The sequence below is a fragment of the Pygoscelis adeliae genome, unplaced genomic scaffold (assembly GCF_000699105.1).
Source record: "Pygoscelis adeliae isolate BGI_AS28 unplaced genomic scaffold, ASM69910v1 Scaffold7, whole genome shotgun sequence".
NCBI lineage: Eukaryota > Metazoa > Chordata > Aves > Sphenisciformes > Spheniscidae > Pygoscelis > Pygoscelis adeliae.
This window is the reverse complement of record NW_008825268.1, coordinates 3434765-3454918: the sequence shown is the minus strand read 5'-3', so window position 1 is coordinate 3454918 and position 20154 is coordinate 3434765. Positions and strand designations below refer to the sequence as shown.

At 36.4% G+C, this 20154-nt stretch overlaps 1 protein-coding gene across 1 annotated transcript in view; it reads left to right on the top strand.

Annotated features, from left to right (window-relative positions):
- Window positions 1-19389, top strand: part of NCKAP1 (NCK-associated protein 1) — a 60699-nt gene extending 41310 nt beyond the window's left edge. The window contains exons 25-32 of the mRNA XM_009329673.1: window positions 3376-3469; window positions 4188-4270; window positions 4750-4830; window positions 9071-9164; window positions 10792-10908; window positions 14757-14866; window positions 17533-17622; window positions 18220-19389. Coding sequence (XP_009327948.1) covers window positions 3376-3469; window positions 4188-4270; window positions 4750-4830; window positions 9071-9164; window positions 10792-10908; window positions 14757-14866; window positions 17533-17622; window positions 18220-18336 — 786 coding nt within the window. The 3' untranslated portion in view covers window positions 18337-19389. The remainder of the gene's footprint in view (window positions 1-3375; window positions 3470-4187; window positions 4271-4749; window positions 4831-9070; window positions 9165-10791; window positions 10909-14756; window positions 14867-17532; window positions 17623-18219) is intronic.
- The last annotated feature ends 765 nt before the right edge of the window (window positions 19390-20154 follow it).

The following is a 20154-nucleotide window of genomic DNA, read 5'->3' as shown; positions in this document are numbered from 1 at the left end:
CTGAACAGTATCCATTTATTATAAATGTCTCTATTCTGATAAATAAACTTGCTACCTACAGCAACAAAAACAATAAAGTTGGTGCCATGAAAAAAGTTGGAAACATGGGCATCTCAAGGAAGCTGGTTGCATGTATATTCAGAACAATGACAGGGGAAGCACTTGGTGCCTATGTAATTAACTCTTTTTCCGGAAAGAGGTTTTAACAAATTTAATAACGTGTACTACTTTCCCAGGATAGTCATACTATTAAAATGCCACTAATTGGCATATATTTGCTTTTCATATGACTTACTCTTTTAGTGTCATTTCCAAATTTAATTCCAAGTTGTTATTACATCGCATCATCTTCAATTTATTTAACCACTAATTACAGTAAGGATTTTTTGGTAACTATTCATGCAGGCTGTGTTTTCAGAAATGCACATGAATACTTAAGAGATCTAAGGAACTTTCTTTTTTTTTCATCAACAACAATTTATTATTATTAGCATACCAGGCCTTTAAAAATGTGTATTTTTAATATATTCCATGTTACAATTTCGAAGATCTTGTTCTCCCTGTAAACATTGTGAATTTCGGTGCTGCTGAGTTGCTAGGACATACGATGCCCTAAAAGATTTGAAGCCTTTTATTCAGTGTCACAGCTTAAGGAGAGGGGCTGCTCATGCTTTCCCAGCTGCCGCAAGAGCATGCAGCAACCCTGACCTGAGTGACCAGCCAGACAGGGTAGTTGATTCCTTATGCCCATTCCAATTTTTGAGTTTTAGGATAAGGTTTTCCAGGTGAGAATGCTGTTATTTTAAGGTTAAATTATGTAACTCCTGGCTATGCACAAAGTGACATCTGTCACATTTCAAGTAAAACACAAAGCCGCTGGGCAGATGTTTGTTGGCCGCTGCTGTCTTTGTCCACTTACTGTGGAGTTGTCATACTTCCTCAAAATCAGCACGATTGATATTGTAGTTCTGTGTTTTTTTAAAAAGGAACTTTAAATTGTCTCTGAGATTTGCTATTTTCTGATACTGCTAAGGATAAGCAGAACATAATGTAGATCCACATGCACATGACCACATGTTTGGAGGAAAAAAATAAAGTAATAAAATGTTCATCTCTTTGGCTGAGATGCAGTTGGCTTAGCAAGAGAGCACTGAGAAACATCTGCATTTTGGAGAAGGAAGCAACAAGAGGGATAGAATGGGGAATTTATTAAGAGTAGGCTTCAATGTGCTTGCTTTGCTTCCCGCAGTGGGACCAGGTGTTGGGTTTATATCTGAAGTTTAAGACTGGGGCGAGGAGGGGAAGTTTTGCCTCATTTAAGTAACTATTTGAACTGTATTCCAGCCTGTTCCTTTTAAATCTTAAACTAATATGCTGGTTATTTTTCGTAAAGCTGAAAGCTTGACTCAGTAACAATGTGCGTGAGCTATTGCCTTCAATCTTGCATTCTAGAGAGCTTTGAGGGATTTAAATTAAAATGTCACACACCTGCCAAGTTCTGATTCGTCGGTTGGTTTAAAATTGCCCATCTTGATTTCAGCGCAAACCAGTCTCGCTTTGGCTTTCAGCATAGAAGTATATCTTGTGTGTCTATGTGCGTGCACGTGCACACACATTCTTGGGGTGGTTAGTTTGCTACATCTTGTATAGCTTATTACTTTCCTTGCTTTTCACTGAAGATAAGAATGAAAGTGAGAAGACCGAGTGGATTATGGATAGACTTGTTCCAATGGAAATAGCATGACCATGACACAATGTAATTGAATCTGAGAGGTCTAAGCTGTTAGACAGATCTGCTTTGCACAGGCTACTTGACTGGGTGGGAGTAAACACAGACCACCATTTATTTCATAGCAGCATTGTAGTTTAAGTTGTGTTGGTTTTTTTCTCCTCCTGTGGTCACAGGAATATTTACTCTGAAATTTAATTTCCCTGCTTGTCAGTTGCTATGTTTTGCCCTGTTTTCAGCGTGGGTTGAAGCAAAGTAAAATAAAACTATTAAAGCAGTTAGCAGAACTATCAAAGGTGAGATGTTCTCGGATCCCTAGCATTATATTCCTGCAGGTGTGTCTCTTCTTAGATTTTATGTGATATATCTTAAATTATGTTGCAGGTTTACAATGGCCTACATGTTTGATGAATAGTAGTTTTTCCTGCTTTCTCCTCTCTGCTCTTTTTGTTTGTGCTGCCTAGTAAATGAGGGGGACTGGAATGCATCTACTTGAAAAATAAAACTACTAATAATCACTTTGGAAGACCACCCCCAATCCAGAATATCTTGTTTTCTTCCTTCATCTTTCAGTTCTTTTCTACGTTGATATTGTTTAGTATACAAAGCGCTAAATTAAGTCGTCTTTAAAAGAAGGGAAATGCTTTCTTATTTAATGTTCAGAAGCACACAAGATATCTAAATTTTCTTAGCTGCTGGTTGTCTTCTACGTAAAGAGAGAGAATCATATTTTCCATTTCTGAAATAGGGTACTGTGCATTCAAACTGCAAAAACATTTTTGTAAAATAAAGTACCTATTTCTTGCTTGAAGAGAGTTTAAAAATACTGCTTGGCACAACATAAGTTCCTCAGCTAGCAAGAAACCCTTTTTGGATCTGACATTTTATAGATGTGATTATGCAATCTCTGTAATTTAAATCTGATACATATTTGGAGAATGATTTCAGGAAAGTTATTACATTTACCCTAATGCTACAAGTTGCATGTATGAGAGCTGTTACAAATTAGAAACAGACACACATTTTCTTTTCTTTTGGTCAAACTGACATGAAAAATATTGCACTGGAGTTTAACTGTTTCAGGCTAAGGTGTTGGGACTTGAATGAATGTCTGTGTTCTTATTTTATATTATAATGGAAGAAAATTTCAAGTAAACTGCACCAAGATTTAACAATCTGACTCTTATACTCTTCATTCCATTTTTCAATTTTACCAACATGAAATTTATAATCCTTACAGCATAACTAGTGAAAGGAGCAACCCAAAAGAATGGATTACTCTGTGAATCTGCATTTTTATTGATATAGGTATACTTTTCTTAAAAAAGCTGAATAGCATGAGGAGCTATTGTCTGATTTTACTGAGTTTCATTCCCTTGTTTTTAAGAAGTTGTACACATTGCTGAATATAAAAATCATGTTCCAAGGGATATCTAATCCTCTGCTTTTTGATTCAGAGCTTGCTTTTGTGTAGAGTAGTGCCTGATGATAATACTGATATTGTAGTCCCATTAAGAACACAGTGCGTACATCTGTATTCCACGAGTTTAGTTGCCTCTCTGCCAGACTGAAATATCCTAAACCATGCATTTATCCTCTTAACATACTGAAATCTATAGCTGACCTGAATCCTTGCTTCTTTTTAGAAACTTGTGGTGGAGAATGTTGAAGTTCTAACACAAATGAGGACCAGCTTTGACAAGCCAGACCAGATGGCAGCACTCTTTAAAAGATTATCATGTGGGTAACTAGCAAGGTCCTACTAAAGATTTAGAATTGTTTTTTATCTTTGCCTTTGTAAAGGAAATGAGAAAAATTAATTTCTCTATATTAAGTATACAGAAGCAGCAAAATGTATGTGAGCTCATATAAACTGATGCATCTTTTCAAAATTTTCCAGTCTTCTCATGTACAGACAAAATGAGATTTCAGTGTTAATTAGTGCATGGGCACTATAGTAGTGATAAGCTTTGAGCATCATTTCTCTTCAGGGATGATAACACATAGCTGTAACAACCAGGCATGTAGCCATAGAAGAGAAAACATAGGCTTTTTTGACACATGTTTCTGAATTGATTCCATCACAGTGTAAGTTATTGCATTCTTTGGAAGGATTTTTACATGTAATTAACATAAGTAATTATTTTTGTTAAAAATAACTATTATAAAGAGACATTTTTGGCCTCAGGAAAACACAGAACTAATGTTAGCATCCAGTATTGTCAGCTGTGTGTAATGAGCTTCATTCCATGAAGTGGTTAACAGGATACTGAAAATCCGATTGTCAACTCAGCTATAAAAACCTACTTAAGCACTGTTTATTTTGGCTTTTTTAAGGAATGCCATTGTTTCAGTACCTTGTGTTTTTCAGTATTTTGCTAAATGTTTTCTTTCTCTTTTTTGAAGAATTGAGCTTGTAAACAGGTTCTTGTTCACTATTGTTCTCATTTCTCTTCAGCTGTTGACAGTGTTTTGAAGAGAATGACGATTATTGGTGTTATCTTGTCTTTTCGGTCGTTGGCACAGGAAGCACTTAGAGATGTAAGAAATAACTGAATATCTTCTGAATAATTTTCTTTGTATTTAATTTAATGGAATGATAAGGTATTTGAAGCTTTGCTATTTAGAAATGCTACCTCTTAAAAGATTGGCATGTGGGTAAAATGGCAATACTCAGCCATAACTGAACTTTGAATTCCAAGTTGGGGGGGGGGAATCTACTTTTTGAGTACTGCTCAAAGAAATGTTACATAAAAACATACAGGTTTTAATTTGAGCGTGCCTCTGAATGTTTTCTGTGTTTAGTACATTTCAAAAGCTTTCATTTCACTTTGTCTGCAAACAGCGTGATTTTGAGTTTATTAGGTTTTAATGTCTTAAATCTGCAAACAAATTCATATGCATAAAATAAAAACTCATTTTAAAAAAACTAAGTCATCCAGTAAAATAATGGTAGTGTCTAATTGATCATTAATATGGGAAGTATTTTTTCTCATTTTGTATGTGTTTGTGTCTCTTAGGTCTTATCCTACCACATTCCTTTCCTTGTAAGTTCCATCGAGGACTTTAAAGATCACATTCCAAGAGAGACTGACATGAAGGTAATGTTTGGCCCAAAGGGTGATGGAGTCATTTTTTGGAGCTTACTGAAAATATGTAGGGGGCAAGACTCATGCTTAGTGTGAAAAATCCAGAAACAAAGAACACCCTTTTTTCCCCAGAGAGCTAACTAGTTGTTCATCTGCAGCCTCCTAATGTTCTGGGGTGTGGGGGGAACAACCAGCCAGCTGATAGGATAAGCACAAGTCTTTATCTGCCAGTGATCGCATTTGAGAACCTTCATGGAAAGAATTAAGAATGAAATTTATCAAGTGCTAAAACATGACTAAGCAATAAAGGGAAGAATACTGAGCTGCTTCGTAGTGTGAGCAGTATAATTGGTAAAACTAAATGTTTCAAGGACTCTGTGTACATGGTTGGAGCTCTGTGCATGTAATAGCTACAAGTCTGATTCTGACTTTAAATTGTAAATTCTTGTGAACCCACTGTCTGAAATGCTTGGAAAAAAGTTAGCAGCTTAAATAAAGTGCCTTGCTTCTGAATGTATCAAAAATAGTGTGGCCAGCAGGAGTAGGGAAGTGATCGTGCCCCTGTACTCAGCACTGGTGAGGCTGCACCTTGAATACTGTGTTCAGTTTTGGGCCCCTCACTACAAGAAGGACGTTGAGGTGCTGGAGCGTGTCCAGACAAGGGCAACGAGGCTGGTGAGGGGCTGGAGCACAAGTCTTATGAGGAGCGGCTGAGGGAACTGGGGTTGTTTAGCCTGGAGAAAAGGAGGCTGAGGGGAGACCTCATTGCTCTCTACAACTACCTGAAAGGAGGTTGTAGCGAGGTGGGTGTTGGTCTCTTCTCCCAAGTAACAAGCGATAGGACGAGAGGAAATGGCCTCAAGTTGCGCCAGGGGAGGTTTAGATTGGATGTGAGGAAAAATGTCTTTACTGAAAGAGTGGTTAAACATTGGAACAGGCTGCCCAGGGAAGTGGTTGAGTCGTCATCCCTGGCAGTATTTAAAAGACGTGTAGATGTGGTGCTTAGGGACATGGTTCAGTGGGCATGGTGGTGTTGGGTTGACGGTTGGACTCGATGATCTTAGAGGTCTTTTCCAACCTTAATGATTCTATGATTCTAATGGTAGTATTTTTCCATCCAAAAACCCTTGTCGGTACATCACGTGGCTTCTGGACATGTATGCACAGTTGCTGCAACCTAGCTGTTTTTTTAAACTCTCATTGCAGCTTGGAGCCTATGAAGGTTTGCAAGGTTCTTAACGGTATTGTGGCAATCTGATTTGCAGAAAATGTGTAGTGGTATATACATTGCGCAACTCTTGATTCACTTTTACAGAAACAATTTTTAGAAATCTGCTCTTGAGCAAAGTATGTTTTTTGAGGGCCACAATACGTTGTTGTTCCTGAATTTGAAGCTTATGTTTTGCCATTTACTCTTGAGGAAAGAAACTTAAGTTCTGTTGTGTATGAAGAGTCACTAAATTAAAAAAAATCCTTCTCCTTTTTAAAAGTACATTACAAGAACAGTTCAGAGTCCATTATGGTGGGCCTTATGATTTCAGAAGACACGGTTTAGCAGTCTGTCTGAAAATGAGTCAGGTTGCATGAAGGATAAGATAAGTTACTGAAATTTCACATGTATGCTATTTCACTCCAAAATACAATCACATGTTCTCTGAAACTTGCAATGCTGATAAACAAGCCATGAATGTTTCATGTCCCAGAAAACATTGAAATTCATACCACAATAGAGGAATTCTGTGAAAATGCTATGGAAAATTACCATCAAGGATACTGGCTCATGATAAAAATTATATCAAAATGATGCAAGTAGTATCATTTTGCACATCAAAGTGCAAGTGCCTTTGCACTTCTCAGGAAAAGCCTTTCTAAAATTCTCACCTATAGTTACAGAGAAAATCAATGGTCATCAAAGCATCATGTTCCATTATTGAACTTGAGTCAGCGTGCAGAAGACGCGAGAAGGGAAGTTCACTTTGCCTGATCTTTTCAGAAAGCACCTTACAGCGTCTGGTATCAAAGGGGTCCTGAAAAATAGGGTAGGATAAAGGCTGCAACAGTAATCATTGAAGACAGTATTTTACCATTGATATTTTTAAGCTGATGATAACAGATCATTTTAAACATCTCAGTGGATCTCTAAAGACATCACTGAACTCATTTGTGTCAGCAGATACAAGAAAGCATAGTACTTGTTGCTTCTCTTCTGGAAGTCATTGGAGTAATTTGGAGTCACTGGAATAATTGGATGGCAAAAAAAGCTATCTACTGCTAAATAAAACCATGCTGAGGACTGTTCTCTGGCTTATGCCACGTAGCACCACCTAGTTGCCCGTGCTTCACGTAATATTTGGCTGTTGGCCTTCTCTGAGCCTGCTGTAGTTCCACTGTGATTCTTAAATATACTTTGTGTGTGTTTTTTTTTCTAGTTCAAAGTGTTTGAAATAAATTCTAAGTGCTGTGGTACAGTCCACCATGCTGGTGTTAGCATGATACCAACTGCAGATGTCACATTTTGTGGTGTGACGTGATGCCATGTAGGCTTGTTTGAGAGTACATAGCTTGCCTGGATAATGTGGGAGGACTGTGCATGGAGAAAGAGCCAGACCAGTGTAGTCTTGTCCATAGTGCCTACTGGGAATACTGGGAACTCTGACATGTGCTACCTGCAACTCTGCCAGAGCTTTGTCTTGAAAACAGCTTGTTGGAAGGGCCAGAGCTGTGCTATGAGCCTGCTAACTATTAAGCCCTGTGGACAATCAGTGGTGCACTGTCTGAGCTTTCTCCTGGCCTTGTCACATACAGCAGTGCAATTGTAGGCAACAAAGGCTTCTTTTGGGACAGTAAGGCAGACTATTTTTTTTCTTAAATGAAGACATGTCAACAGACAGATCTTCAGAAGGCTTTGTACAATGGGTCGGGATAATTGTCCAATTGGGCATATTTTAGGACATAGTAACGTAGTAATTTCCTACGTATTGAGTTTACAACGCAAAGCATAAATAGCTTTAAAGCTGTTGATGAAATAAGTACTTGTTATGAAATGTTATTTTTATTTTAGTATCCCTGAAACTTATGGTTTGGGGTCACCGGCAAAATGGGGATTTGTTTTCCTTTTATTTGTTTTTGTTTTGGTTTTTTTAATATTAAATTGTTGGGATGTCTATACAGGCTTTGTTTCTATACAGGCTTTGTTTCTAAACAGGCTTGCGTTTGTTCCACTGTTGCTCCTTAACCAGTTTGTTGTGAACCAGCTCCTGTCCAGATGTTCTGTAATTCTTTTAATGCAGGACTCTACTCAAGCTAGTATCATGTGCCTTGCTGACAGCATAGCACTGTGTGAACAAAATTGTATGCTTTTTGTATCAGAACTTGCCCTCGGATAGCAGGCTGGAGCACACCAATAAGGATAATCTGGCACAATATCCCCTATGTGGCAGCTGACCAACTATATGTGAGAATTTATGGGCAAAGTGTAAAACTTCTCAAATGTTAATGGCAGTAAGACACGTTGCTAGCATTTCCCGTACTCCTTTGTATTTGGTATAAACCTGCTTTTGCAGAGAGTCATCTGAACTACAGCTTCAGATACTTTTGTCCAGAATATAAACTGGGGAAAGAGAGAACTGTGTTGCAAGTTTGTTAATGGCAATAAAAGATACAGCCTGGGACAGGCTGGAAAATGCAATACGTTTCAAAATGTTCTTAGTTCCTCCAAGTGTTAGGGCCACTTAGAGTCTAATTCTTGGCACTTGGAATCACTGGACACTGAATCTGTATCAAATTTGACTGTTGCAAGATTTCTTTTCTGCCTTACTCTGATATTTCACCAGCTTGTGACTTTTGGCTTTTGTCTAAAAATGCTATATTTGCAGATGTTAGCTGATACTTTAGATCTAGTAGAGAAAATCTGTTGGTTTCTTTTGAACAGTAAAGAAAGATGTAGAAACAGCTAATTGGAAGTCAGGATGTTTGCTTTGGAGGTAGTGTAGAATACAAGCTTTGTTTGGCTTGACAAAAAGAAGTTATAATCTAGCACACAAAGTACTGACCCAGCTGTTCAATGTAGGTTGGAAACAAACAAAAATCTAGAGTGTCTCTATCTTGTTTTAGCCAAGTCTCTGAAATTCCTTAGTGCCTCAGACTCTAGTATAAACATTTTAAACATGACAGCAAAACTGTGCTTCATCATGTTTATGCAAAAAGCATTCAGTGTTGTCTTTTTTGTAATTATCTTTCTTCTGGTCCTCAGGTGGCAATGAATGTATATGAACTGTCATCAGCTGCTGGATTACCTTGTGAGATTGATCCTGCCTTGGTTGTAGCACTGTCTTCCCAAAAATCAGGTAAGAAGTTACAACTTAAAAACTACAAGTGTGTTTAAAAAAAAAAAGAAGGGGGGGGGGGGGCAAAAAAATAAATGCACCCAGGAGTGGAAGTGTTTGAAGTGCTAGGAGGAGACTTTTATATCTTGGGTCCTTTGTATTCCTTCGATGAACTTCATAAATAGCATAAGAACATGTATTATTTGTGCCTGCTGCCTACTGATGTGTTAGCTTGAGAATCTTTTCAACCACATATGAATTACCTTGTTGACCTAGAAAAGGATAACGAGTAGATGTTGAAGGAGTTTAATAGCTAATGGTGAAAACTGCTGTAATTTAAGGACAATGAAAATAGGACTCTATTGTGAACAACTACGGACATGATCGGTGCTGTTGTACAGATCTCTAACAAATCTGTGTCATGTAAGAGGCATTAGGAGCTGAAATGCCAGCTGAATGCACTTCATGAATTTCACAACATTGTGTTACCGGTGTGTTATACAAGTGTTAACATGGAGCTTACAAGGGGAAACGTGGTAAAATAAACATGTTAATGTTCTAACATGTAAAGTGCTTCCTCTTATTTGCTTTAAAGCAACACTGTCTAAGCTTTTCAGTTTTGTTTACTCTGGCAGGTTCGAAGGCATGAATTAAGACTCTTAAGTGCTTTTTGACAGTCTTCATCTTTGTTCCCTGTCTTCCTTGCTGAGCGCTTTATTGCTTTTTTTGCCTGTGTGTAATGGATAGTTAATGTTATAATCAGATCGTGAATATTTTAAATGCTGCCTAAGTTGTTTTTTCTTGCTTTAATAGTAGTTATTTTGGGAAGGGAAAATACAGCTAATTCCAAGGGGCATTTTAATATTCAAACTTAAATGTCAAGCACAATTTCTTTGTATACCTTAAAAAAAAAAAGTTTATTTGTTTTATATACATTATATATATAATATACGTAGGTATATCTTTGGAAGATAGCTAGTATCTGAAATGGCATTTTAAATAGATTATTTTCATTGTGGCGCAGCTGTGAAATGTTGAAGTTGGGTGAACAAGACAGGGAATTTCTGTGTCTTTTCATGATTGATTATGATCTTGTATTTTGATTCTTACCTTTGCAGTTTGTGGTATTTTGCTTTTAGTAATTCAGTTTTTACAGATACAAGTACTGTATTTCACCAACTGTTGAATTTTTTTTTTAAACTAATCTTATGCTAATGTGTGGTGATGCTGCTATTTTTGAAAACACAAGGTTTCAGTGTGAATTGAGGTGAGTGCACATCACCTTCTGTTCATTTACCAAAGGAAGAGTGCAAGAGAAGCTCTCCTCACCTCAAAGCAATAACTGGATCTACACCAGCATGTAAAAATACTATTCTGCTCAGCATATTAAAGTCTTAGTAACTAAATGGTTAGAAGTGGTAGGGTGGCAGCGGCTTGCCTTCATTCTTGTAGATAACAAACTGGACGTTTTGAAGCTCCACCCTGTGTCTTTTGGCAAGGCTGCCATAATATTCCTCTTTTCACAAGTTTATTGTTGTGGGGTTTAAATTTCAGTTCGGTCAAACATTTTATACTCTAAACTACCTGCAGTTGAAAGGAAATATTTTAAAATTACTTCTTTAATAAGGAACTTTGGTTTTGTTTTTAGAAAACATTAGTCCAGAAGAAGAATATAAAATTGCTTGCCTTCTCATGGTCTTCGTGGCAGTCTCCTTGCCCACTTTGGCTAGTAATGTGATGTCTCAGTATAGCCCCGCCATTGAAGGTAATGTAGAGCCAGCTAAATATTTGCTGTGAATGCTTTCTTCATAATAGTCCTGGTAGTTTCCTGGATACATTTGTTTTAAATGTTCACTATAAAATGTAAGTAACTAAAATTTAAAAATCAGTTAGCCCTAATCCAGGAAGGTTCTTCTGAAAGTTGCTTTAAAAAGCATTTACTTAACTCTTGTTTGAGATGACTTTCTATGAAAAACGAGTCTTCTACTTGAGATTTTAAGAGCAATTCAGATACTGTAGGGGGCAATCTCATGCTAATATGTGGAATAGCTAGAGCATACATTCTACATTAATTGGTGTGAGACTTACTATGTAATAGTATAGATGTTTTAGTAATCTTTACGTTGGCTTTGGGCCACTTATACAAGGTGTCTTTTCTATGTTTAATATGCTGTTCATGTTACTAAGCATAAAAATTTTGAAAACTGAATCTGGAAGGTGTAAGCTGTGAACAGAATTACATCCTACGCAGTAGTTCAACTGTCTTATTTAAAAAAAAAATTAAAAATCTTTGCCTCAAGGAAATTCTTTGCAGGTAATCCACAAAAAAAAAAGTTCTCTTTCAGACAAAATTAAGTTGAAAAAAAAAATGACTGACAAAACTGTTCCAACACATACAAAAGTCACCTTTCAGCTGTTCAAGCTATTTCCTTTGTGATGTGTAGCATGGCTTACATAAAAGACCATGTTTATTCTGCATCCATTTACTGGGTACAGCATGTTTTCTTTTTTAAAAGTTGCGTTATTTTTAACCTGGTCAAAATTTAACTCCCAAAGAACGTCTAAACTGACTTCTGAAAATTTGAAGTATCAGGAAAAGACCAAAAATTCTGAAAGCCGCCTTTATCACTTAGCGGAGTATGCAAATCACTTTTTTTGAGAGACCTGAGATTCTTGTTTAAATGGTGTTAATCAACGTTTTCGTCGGTTTTGAGAGATTAGGGATTTGTTAACTCCGGTTTCATTTTAAACAGATAGTGTAGCCTTTTGCCAATTGTGAAAAAGTTGGATAAATCTCTGATGCAATGAGTAGAACTTGAACATGTATTTGAAAAGTTACAAATTTTAAAGCTAACAGCTTTTTCTGATGAAGAGGGAGAATAATCTGTAACCCGCAGAGTTGTTTCATGTTATCTGTATGCTCATAGTATTTCTACCGCTTTTTGCAAGCTTTTTCAAAGTCATGATGGCCAAATGAAAATCTCAGAATATAGGCAAAAACGGGGAATATCAAATGTGATTGGCGAGGGGCACGGGTAGTAACTTGCTTGTTAAAGAAGCAAGTTCTCTTAACTCAGTCCAAATGAACTTGCTTATGTGTATTTAAGACCACATTTCTTAAATATGACTTGTTTATCGTTTCGTAAAAGAAATCCTCTGGAAGCACTTTCTGCTACCAGTTTCTCCTTCAAAAGCATCTTACCTACTGCAGAGTTTCAAAACTTATACTACTTGCCGGGGGACAGAACTAAAAGTTTTTAACGGTGATTGTATTTTCACATTCGCCCCTCTGCAAACTTATTTCTAAGAACATCAGTCAGGCTAGCTAGAGGTTCTCCAGCAGGTTAGAGCTCATGCGGGTTTGCCTTCCGCAAACTCCCCTCTCTTCCAAGGACCCTCTTAGTCCTCAGGTTCTTAGCAGGCTGAAACAACAGATAATTCTTATCTTCTGCCTGTTTTATATCACGTAGCTTAAATATTCCAGTTTCTGTGATTTCATTTACATTCAGTAACTCTTAACATGAAGTCAGGCAAAGCCTGTTTCAAAGTGGGTTCTTAAAGTAAGTACAGTTAATAAGGTCTCATAAAACTGTGACTGGAGAGAAGTTACATCTAGAACTTAAAGCCCGTATTAAGAGTTGCTACTGATCTTGAGATGTGGCTTCTGTATTATGTAATTCTTTACTGAGTGGGCTCTTTTTTATTGAGAGGAAAAGAGTCTGGCAAAAGGAATATATAAAATATGTTCACTCTACAGAAATAACTGAACAAACAGAATAGACCTTGTCAGTCCTGCCTTCCTTGCATAATATTACTTTTTCCTGTGTTCTGCCCTTACTGTAGAATACCTGGTTTTAGACACTTAATATAGATGCTATTTCCAGAATGAGAACTTAATAAATGCCGCTTTTTATGAAGTAAATTCCCTGGACAAATCCTGAATTTATCCATCAACAAGTCACAGATTTGAAGGAGTTTCAGCTTTCTAATCTGGCAAGACATACCTCCCAAACACAGACAGTTCTTGGACAGCTTTAGCAATGTCTGCGTTCTCTCTGCCTACTTCAAGATCAAGCCGGTTTCTTCCACTAGCTCCAGATAAAGGCCCAGACTCTTAACAGACCTTTACTTTTGCTCCCGGTAAGAAACCTGAACGGCTAGTCAAATATCAGGCTAAAGGACTAATTTGTTGTCTAGAGGCTAGAATAGAACACTAGGCTGCAAGAGACATAGCCTTTTCTAAATACTTGAAACCTTGTTGGAAGACAATTCGTCAGTTGAATTCCCTTGCTGATGCTTTTTCTACAGTCTCAGACATAAAAATGAAGTAACTTCAAAAAATCAAGCCAGTTCAAAAACAAGTATAAACTTAAGTCAGCAGAATTAAGCAGAACAGATGTTCTTGACTGATGTTCAAGAAAAGTGGTGATTATTCTTTTTTGGACTAGCATATTCATGCAGCAATATTTCATTAAAAAATAGGAGATGTAGTAGGAGTATCAACTCCAAGGGGCCTGCTGGTGGAGATCCACAGGGATCTTTGCTGGGACCTACTAGTCAGCATATTCGTAGAACACCCAAAAGGGGGGCTGAAGAGTGAGGTGAGAAAATTTTCATATCATGTAAAGTTATTGAGGGTATTAGAGGAGTGAAGAGCTGCAGATAGATATTATGACACTGAGTAAATTGGGCAATAAAATGGCAGATAAAATGCATTTTAAGTAACAACAGTGATATGCATGGGGAAAAAGGTTAATTTTTCGCATGTGGAGTGATGGGGTCTAGTTGACCTCGCTATTCAAGCATGATCTTGGAGTTACAATAAATGACTGAATGAAAAAATGAGCTCAGTGCTCAGCAATGGTCAAAAAGAATTGGTAAGAATCAGCAGTGTTTGCATGCTTGACTTCTTGTTAAGTCCTTCAGAGACCGCCTCCTTTTCATATGGTAGGACTTTCCCAAGATAGTTGACCAGGTGCCTATTAATTTTGTTTTGGTGGTAGATTTGACTTAATTTGCCTAGATTAGATACCAGGCTTACTGAGGAGCAGTTCTTCTGCTCTCTTTGAAAATTGGTGTCATTTAATCAGCTTCCAGGCCTCTGAAGCCTGGGTGAATTTTAGGCAAGATGTTACGTACAGCAATTAGCAATTAGACAGTTTTGTTCTTGAGTTCCTGTAGATCTCTTGGGTGAATGCTATCTGGGCATGACGACTTGTTCATTTACACAAAGGGGAGAAAGACAGCCAATTAGCTTGAAAAAATCCTGCTTGCACGTGTCTTTTTAGCCTGGTCAAGTGGTAATACTCTCAAGTTTTGTAGAAACCAGATAAACTTCCGCTATATTCTTTTTCCTTATTTCTAAAAGCCACAGGGATCTTTGTCAGGTTGTTGTGACCATTACAGCATTCAGAAGGGAGATCTGTATTTCTGGTGGCTTTCCTGATACCAAGTTCAGTGTGAAAGAGTACTTTGCTGTTGTGTAAGATGCTAAAAGTTGATTTTTCATTGTGACAAGACTGTTTAGTCTTTGGTGATGTATTCCAAAGTATTCTTTGGAAAATATAATTTTCAAACGTGATGCTGAGGTAATTTGTATATGTTTTTGTTTAGGGCATTGCAACAACATTCATTGCTTGGCAAAAGCTATCAACCAGATTGCTGCAGCTTTGTTTACCATCCATAAGGGAAGCATTGAAGATCGTCTTAAAGAATTTTTGGCTGTATGTATAACTTCATTTCTAGAGCTAACTCCTCTAAAAAGAGAGGAACTCTCACCCCCTAATGCCGCTCAATCCGTTTGATACATAGTGTCACTTGCGCATTGCTGTCATTAAATTATCAAGGTGTTTGTCATTGCAAGTGTTACCTTTACAGTGGCAATCAGCCATGAGTAATCTTAATCACAAGGGCATACTATAAACATTTAGATTAGTATGGATGAGTATTGATTAACCAACATCTATTCCAATTGCAATATTGCTTCATAATGCTTGTAATGTTACTTATTTTCCTGTAGTAATAGATTGCAGAGAAACTAATGTTATTGTATAATACAGTGGTGATTTTGATTAGGAGAAAATCAGGTACGGGTAAGTTACTTTTTGAAGTCTAGCAATAGGTTAAAATTCGTACCTTACCAAGAAAAATATCTGTTGACTTCAGGAAGTATTTTCAAATTCAGGTAGAAAATGTAGTATTAATTTGGGATGCAATGCAATTGATTTCATATAAATCTGGTTTTGGTGCACAAGAGAAAAAAGCATATTGTTAAGACAAGTCTATATGTAGATTAAATTTAGTAGTAGTCCTTTAGCAATAGTCAACTTTGTGTGATGTTGGAAAGTAACAGTAGCAAGTCAGTACCAGTGTCATAATTTTTTTTCAGTATAATCCGTAGTATTTTAGCAGATACCATCTCCTACACTGTGTGGCCCATGACTGGAAAAAGAAATGTGCAATGCATATAGAGTCAAGATTCTGTCTAGCAGACTTTTTCCCATGATGTGTTTGACTCTCTAGTTTATTTTACTTTTTCAAAGAAGGTAACTCCAGAGTGGCTTTTGAGTTGTGCCTTTTGAAATGTCTGCCCTTCTTAAGCACAGTAACTGTCTGATAGCGGTATGTTACAGGGATATTTGGGAAGAGGGATTTTTATGCTTCGGCGTAGGTTGAAGATCAAAGCTTCTGAAATCCTTAGTGATGCTTAGAAAAAAAATGAAAAGCCTTTAGGTGGTGGTGATGCATTTTAAATACATTTTGGTGTGCTGCTTAAGTAGAAACAGAATTTTTAAAGTGGCTCTTAATTAGCCAATACTTGAAGGGAAACTAAAGGCTAAAACAGCAGCTTTGCTTTAATTTCTAAAAATTACTACTGATTTTGAGTGATTCATGATTTTTGCTGTTTGGCCTTGAAATGTGAAAAAATACCCCCTCCTCCCCTTATTTTAGGTGCCTTACTCACTTACGGGGGTGAGATAATGGTAACTTTCTGTAACTAGAAGTCTACAGAAACATTTTTCTTTTTTTTCTTAGAAGGATCTTTCACTTCTGGAAATTCATTGCGTTTTGTAAAACAGAAAAAAACTTTGGCCGTTGACCTTGTCTAATGCAACGGCTGGCTGTAAAAGATGAAAGAGAAATGGTTGTGTCAAGTTGCATACATTTGACAAGTGAAGGAAACCAGTATAGTTTCATGTGATAAAAACACTTTTGGTATGAGGTTTGCATTTTTTCAGTGTTTACGAACTGGTTTCAGACCACTGCTTTTACTGCACAGACCATGACTTGATGGTTCGGATATTTTGTTAATCTTTCTTTTCTAACACCTTTTGTATAACACTTACTGTTAGCCTGAAAGAAAAACATTTCTCTCAAGAAGAAAATATACTGCTGGAGATGATCTGCTTTCCTGTCAAAGTTAATTAAATATGGAAAAAACTTACTAGGTTATTTAATACTGATGAGTATGTACTAAGATTCTTTTGAAGTATGCATATTCACTTTATATTACAGGTTGATTTATGACAGAATTTGTTCGAGAGGAATATTGAGTTAGATTTTTAAAGTTAGTATTTTAAGTTAAAATCCATTGCTGGTAAACAGGTGGTTTAGGCACATTGCCATTGCTTGATGTGAGGACAGAAATGATGATTGTACATCTGAAAGTTGAAGGGAGGTCTTCTCAAATTTCTGTAACGTATGAAAACATGGGTTATCAATGCATCTGCAAATTAAGTATTTTACTGTGTTCTCTCATCCTGAGCTTGTAAATATCTAAGTCCATGTTAGAAGTTTCTGGATATCTTCTAAAACTAGTATTGTAAGGTTGTTCGTGGTCTGATAAAATATTACTCATTTACATTTAGGATGACATTTCTTCAATTAAAAATACAGCTCAGGAAGTAAAACTCAACTCTTTCGTCTATTGCAAAATGGGTATAACTTCAAACAATAGAAACCTCAATCACTTTAAATCTTAAAAAAATGCAGTAAGTTACATATGTATTGGGAAGGACAGAGAAAGTGGGATCTTGATCCTATGGGAGTTCTGTCATTAATTTCAGTAGACTGTTACAATGGTCAACCAAGGATTACAACTAGAAGTTCTCTGCAATAAATGAATTTGCTTTTTGTATTAAAATATCACATATCACTTATTAAACACTACTAGAAATAAACAAAAATGGCTCCCTGAGACTAAAGCCCAGTGATGATTCATGTGCTCAGGATTACTTAACTTACCTTTGTAGTTACTAGTACAACGCAGCGTCCATTGGCTAGGATACTGATTTTTTTCAGAAGGGTTTTGTGTGTGTGTATAGCGAAATAGCAGAAGCCGATCAATGCATTGTTTTATTTATTGCTTTGAAATACTCATTTTATGTAGCTTGCATCGTCTAGTCTACTGAAGATTGGCCAGGAGACGGACAAAACTACTACAAGGAACAGAGAATCTGTTTACCTACTATTAGACATGGTAAGGTTTTGTCTATTTGTGTTACTAACTTAAGGAATAGGCTCCACAATGTGTCATTCAGCAAGGGGGTTTTGGGTGTCACATTGGGTGTTGTAGCTCATCAGCCAGTGGAAATCATTTTTTATGTCATTCTTCCTGGCATTCTAATGTTGGGAATTAATTTTTTTTCATTCCCCCAACACAAACACGCACACATACATTTTTACCATTGTCCTTTGTTGCCTACAACATTGTATCACATTGTTCATATCATTTTCATTGTTCGCTTAGTTCATGCGATACTAAAAGGAAATTTCACTTTAAAGAAGTAAAATCCTCTCTGCTAAGAGGTTCTCCTTGCAGTATTCTGTGTCTTTTGGAAATGGCAGGAGTGCTATAAGACTATAAGTATAGGAAAGCTATATGACTAGCTTTGAGAAGCAGTGAGTTTATAGCAGTGTGTTTCTCCCCGATGTCTAAACTTTGTATTATTACTTTTTGCTATGAAATATGCGAGTGGTGTTGTGGTGCAGACCAGAAGTATCTCCATGAAATAGATTAGCAGCAGCAGCCAGTAGAAGGTGTTCTGCAAAACCTTGTGTTTCTGGTATTTTTCAGATTGTGCAGGAGTCTCCATTCCTGACAATGGATCTCTTGGAGTCTTGTTTCCCTTACGTCTTGCTGAGAAATGCATACCATGCTGTCTACAAACAAAGTGTCACATCCTCTGCCTAAGTATCTACTTACTGGAGATAAGACATAGCACGCATCTATGTGGCCTCAGTTTTATCTGTAAACTGTGGAGCTATTTTACTTTATGGCCTGATGAACAGTTTTGTGGATTATAAACTTTTTCCATAAAGTTGTATTTCTGATCAGTGGTTTCTTAATATGGTTGTACTACAATATAAGCTTGGTTGATTTTAGGTTGCACATTCATGGAAAATCTTTTTTCTCATTTCTTCCTTTTTTTTTTCTTTTTACTTTAGAGCATCAGTTATGTTTAAAAAATACTACTTCTGCTATATGTTTTTTGATATTGAACATGCAAAACAAAAATTGCTTGTTTATTTCCCAGAAGAAAAATGTATTTAGTGATTATTTTAGATAGTGTAGCTTTCATCTGTGTGTAAATTATTTCATATAGGGAGAGTTATAATCTTGTACCTATTGTTCTTATTGAAAACAAATATTGGATGTGCATTTCTGTGAAGTAATTACAGCATTTCTAGTTTTATTTTGAAACATTCACCAATCTATATACTGTGACACTATCTAACATTAAAAATGTTATAGGACTGCTTATCCTTCAGACAGCGAACCTCTCCCGATATTCTTAAACAACAGCAAGTGGTGTTGTTTGTATAAAGCATAGTGGAAATTTTTTTTAAACTAACTTCTGTGGTGCCCTGTTGGCATTAACACTACCATTGTACCCTGCTGTATAATAAACATTCTTACACATTTATCACATGTTGATAAAATGTTAGCCCTTAACCACTTTTTATATGTTTTAAATTTTTGAAATTCAAGTGTACCTTCCATAACATACAATAAACACTAGACTGTATTATCTGTAGGTGAATTATTTTTAATATAAATGTTATCCTAGTATTTTAAGCTTAAACTGTGCTGTTGTGCATTGATTTACATCTCACAGTTCATTAAATATCAATCCTTAGAGCTTTTATGTGAAGACTTCTTTTAATCCTTCACCTTTTGGCTTCTGCAATAGTGAATCTTGTAAAAAGTTGGAAGAAGAAATTAAAAACAAGGTAAAAAGTGTCAGTTTAGTGCCATTATCTTTTAAATCTTAATTTTACATAATAAAGCAAGAAAAGCATTTATATAGTACGTAGCGATGCCAGTTGTACCCATAGAAATAAGTGTATTGTTAAAGTATAAAACTTGAAATAATTATAAAACAGGAGAGTGTTGCTAAAACGGTAACATCAGCCATTACTGAGACAGATGTATAATAGGCCTTTTTTTATCAATCGTGCAAATTGGCATGCAGGATAGCATCAGCTCATTTAGCCTGAAAGCTGACCAGATGGTTGTGCTCTTTAATCCACAGCATATAAAAGCTATGTGTTTCTCAACAGGCTCTGGACATTGTATAGAGCCCCTGTTCTTGATGCAACTTATGTGCATGCTGGTAACTTTTCCTATTATGAAAGAGCTGCTCTGTGCTCAGTTACAATAGCTTCCTCTGTCCAGAGGAGAAAAAGCACTGGAATAAAATTGTCCTAAGGAAGTAAGACAGTACATCTATATTTTTCCTAATTATGCATTTTATGTTATAACCATGGAACTGTTTTTAAATTGATAATTTAGTACCATAACGAATAAGTTTGTTCATAAAGAAGTTAGGTCGAATGCGAGACGAGTTCTATTCTGTAATATTTATCATCTAATACGTTCAAATGTCTTGATTTTAATTAAGATTTTGATTGTAATGTAGCCTTTTGTGGAAAAATAATGCCTATTTTCAAGACTGACTCTTGAAAAACTCAAGTTTAAGAAATGACCTGTTTTGTGACTTTAATCTTT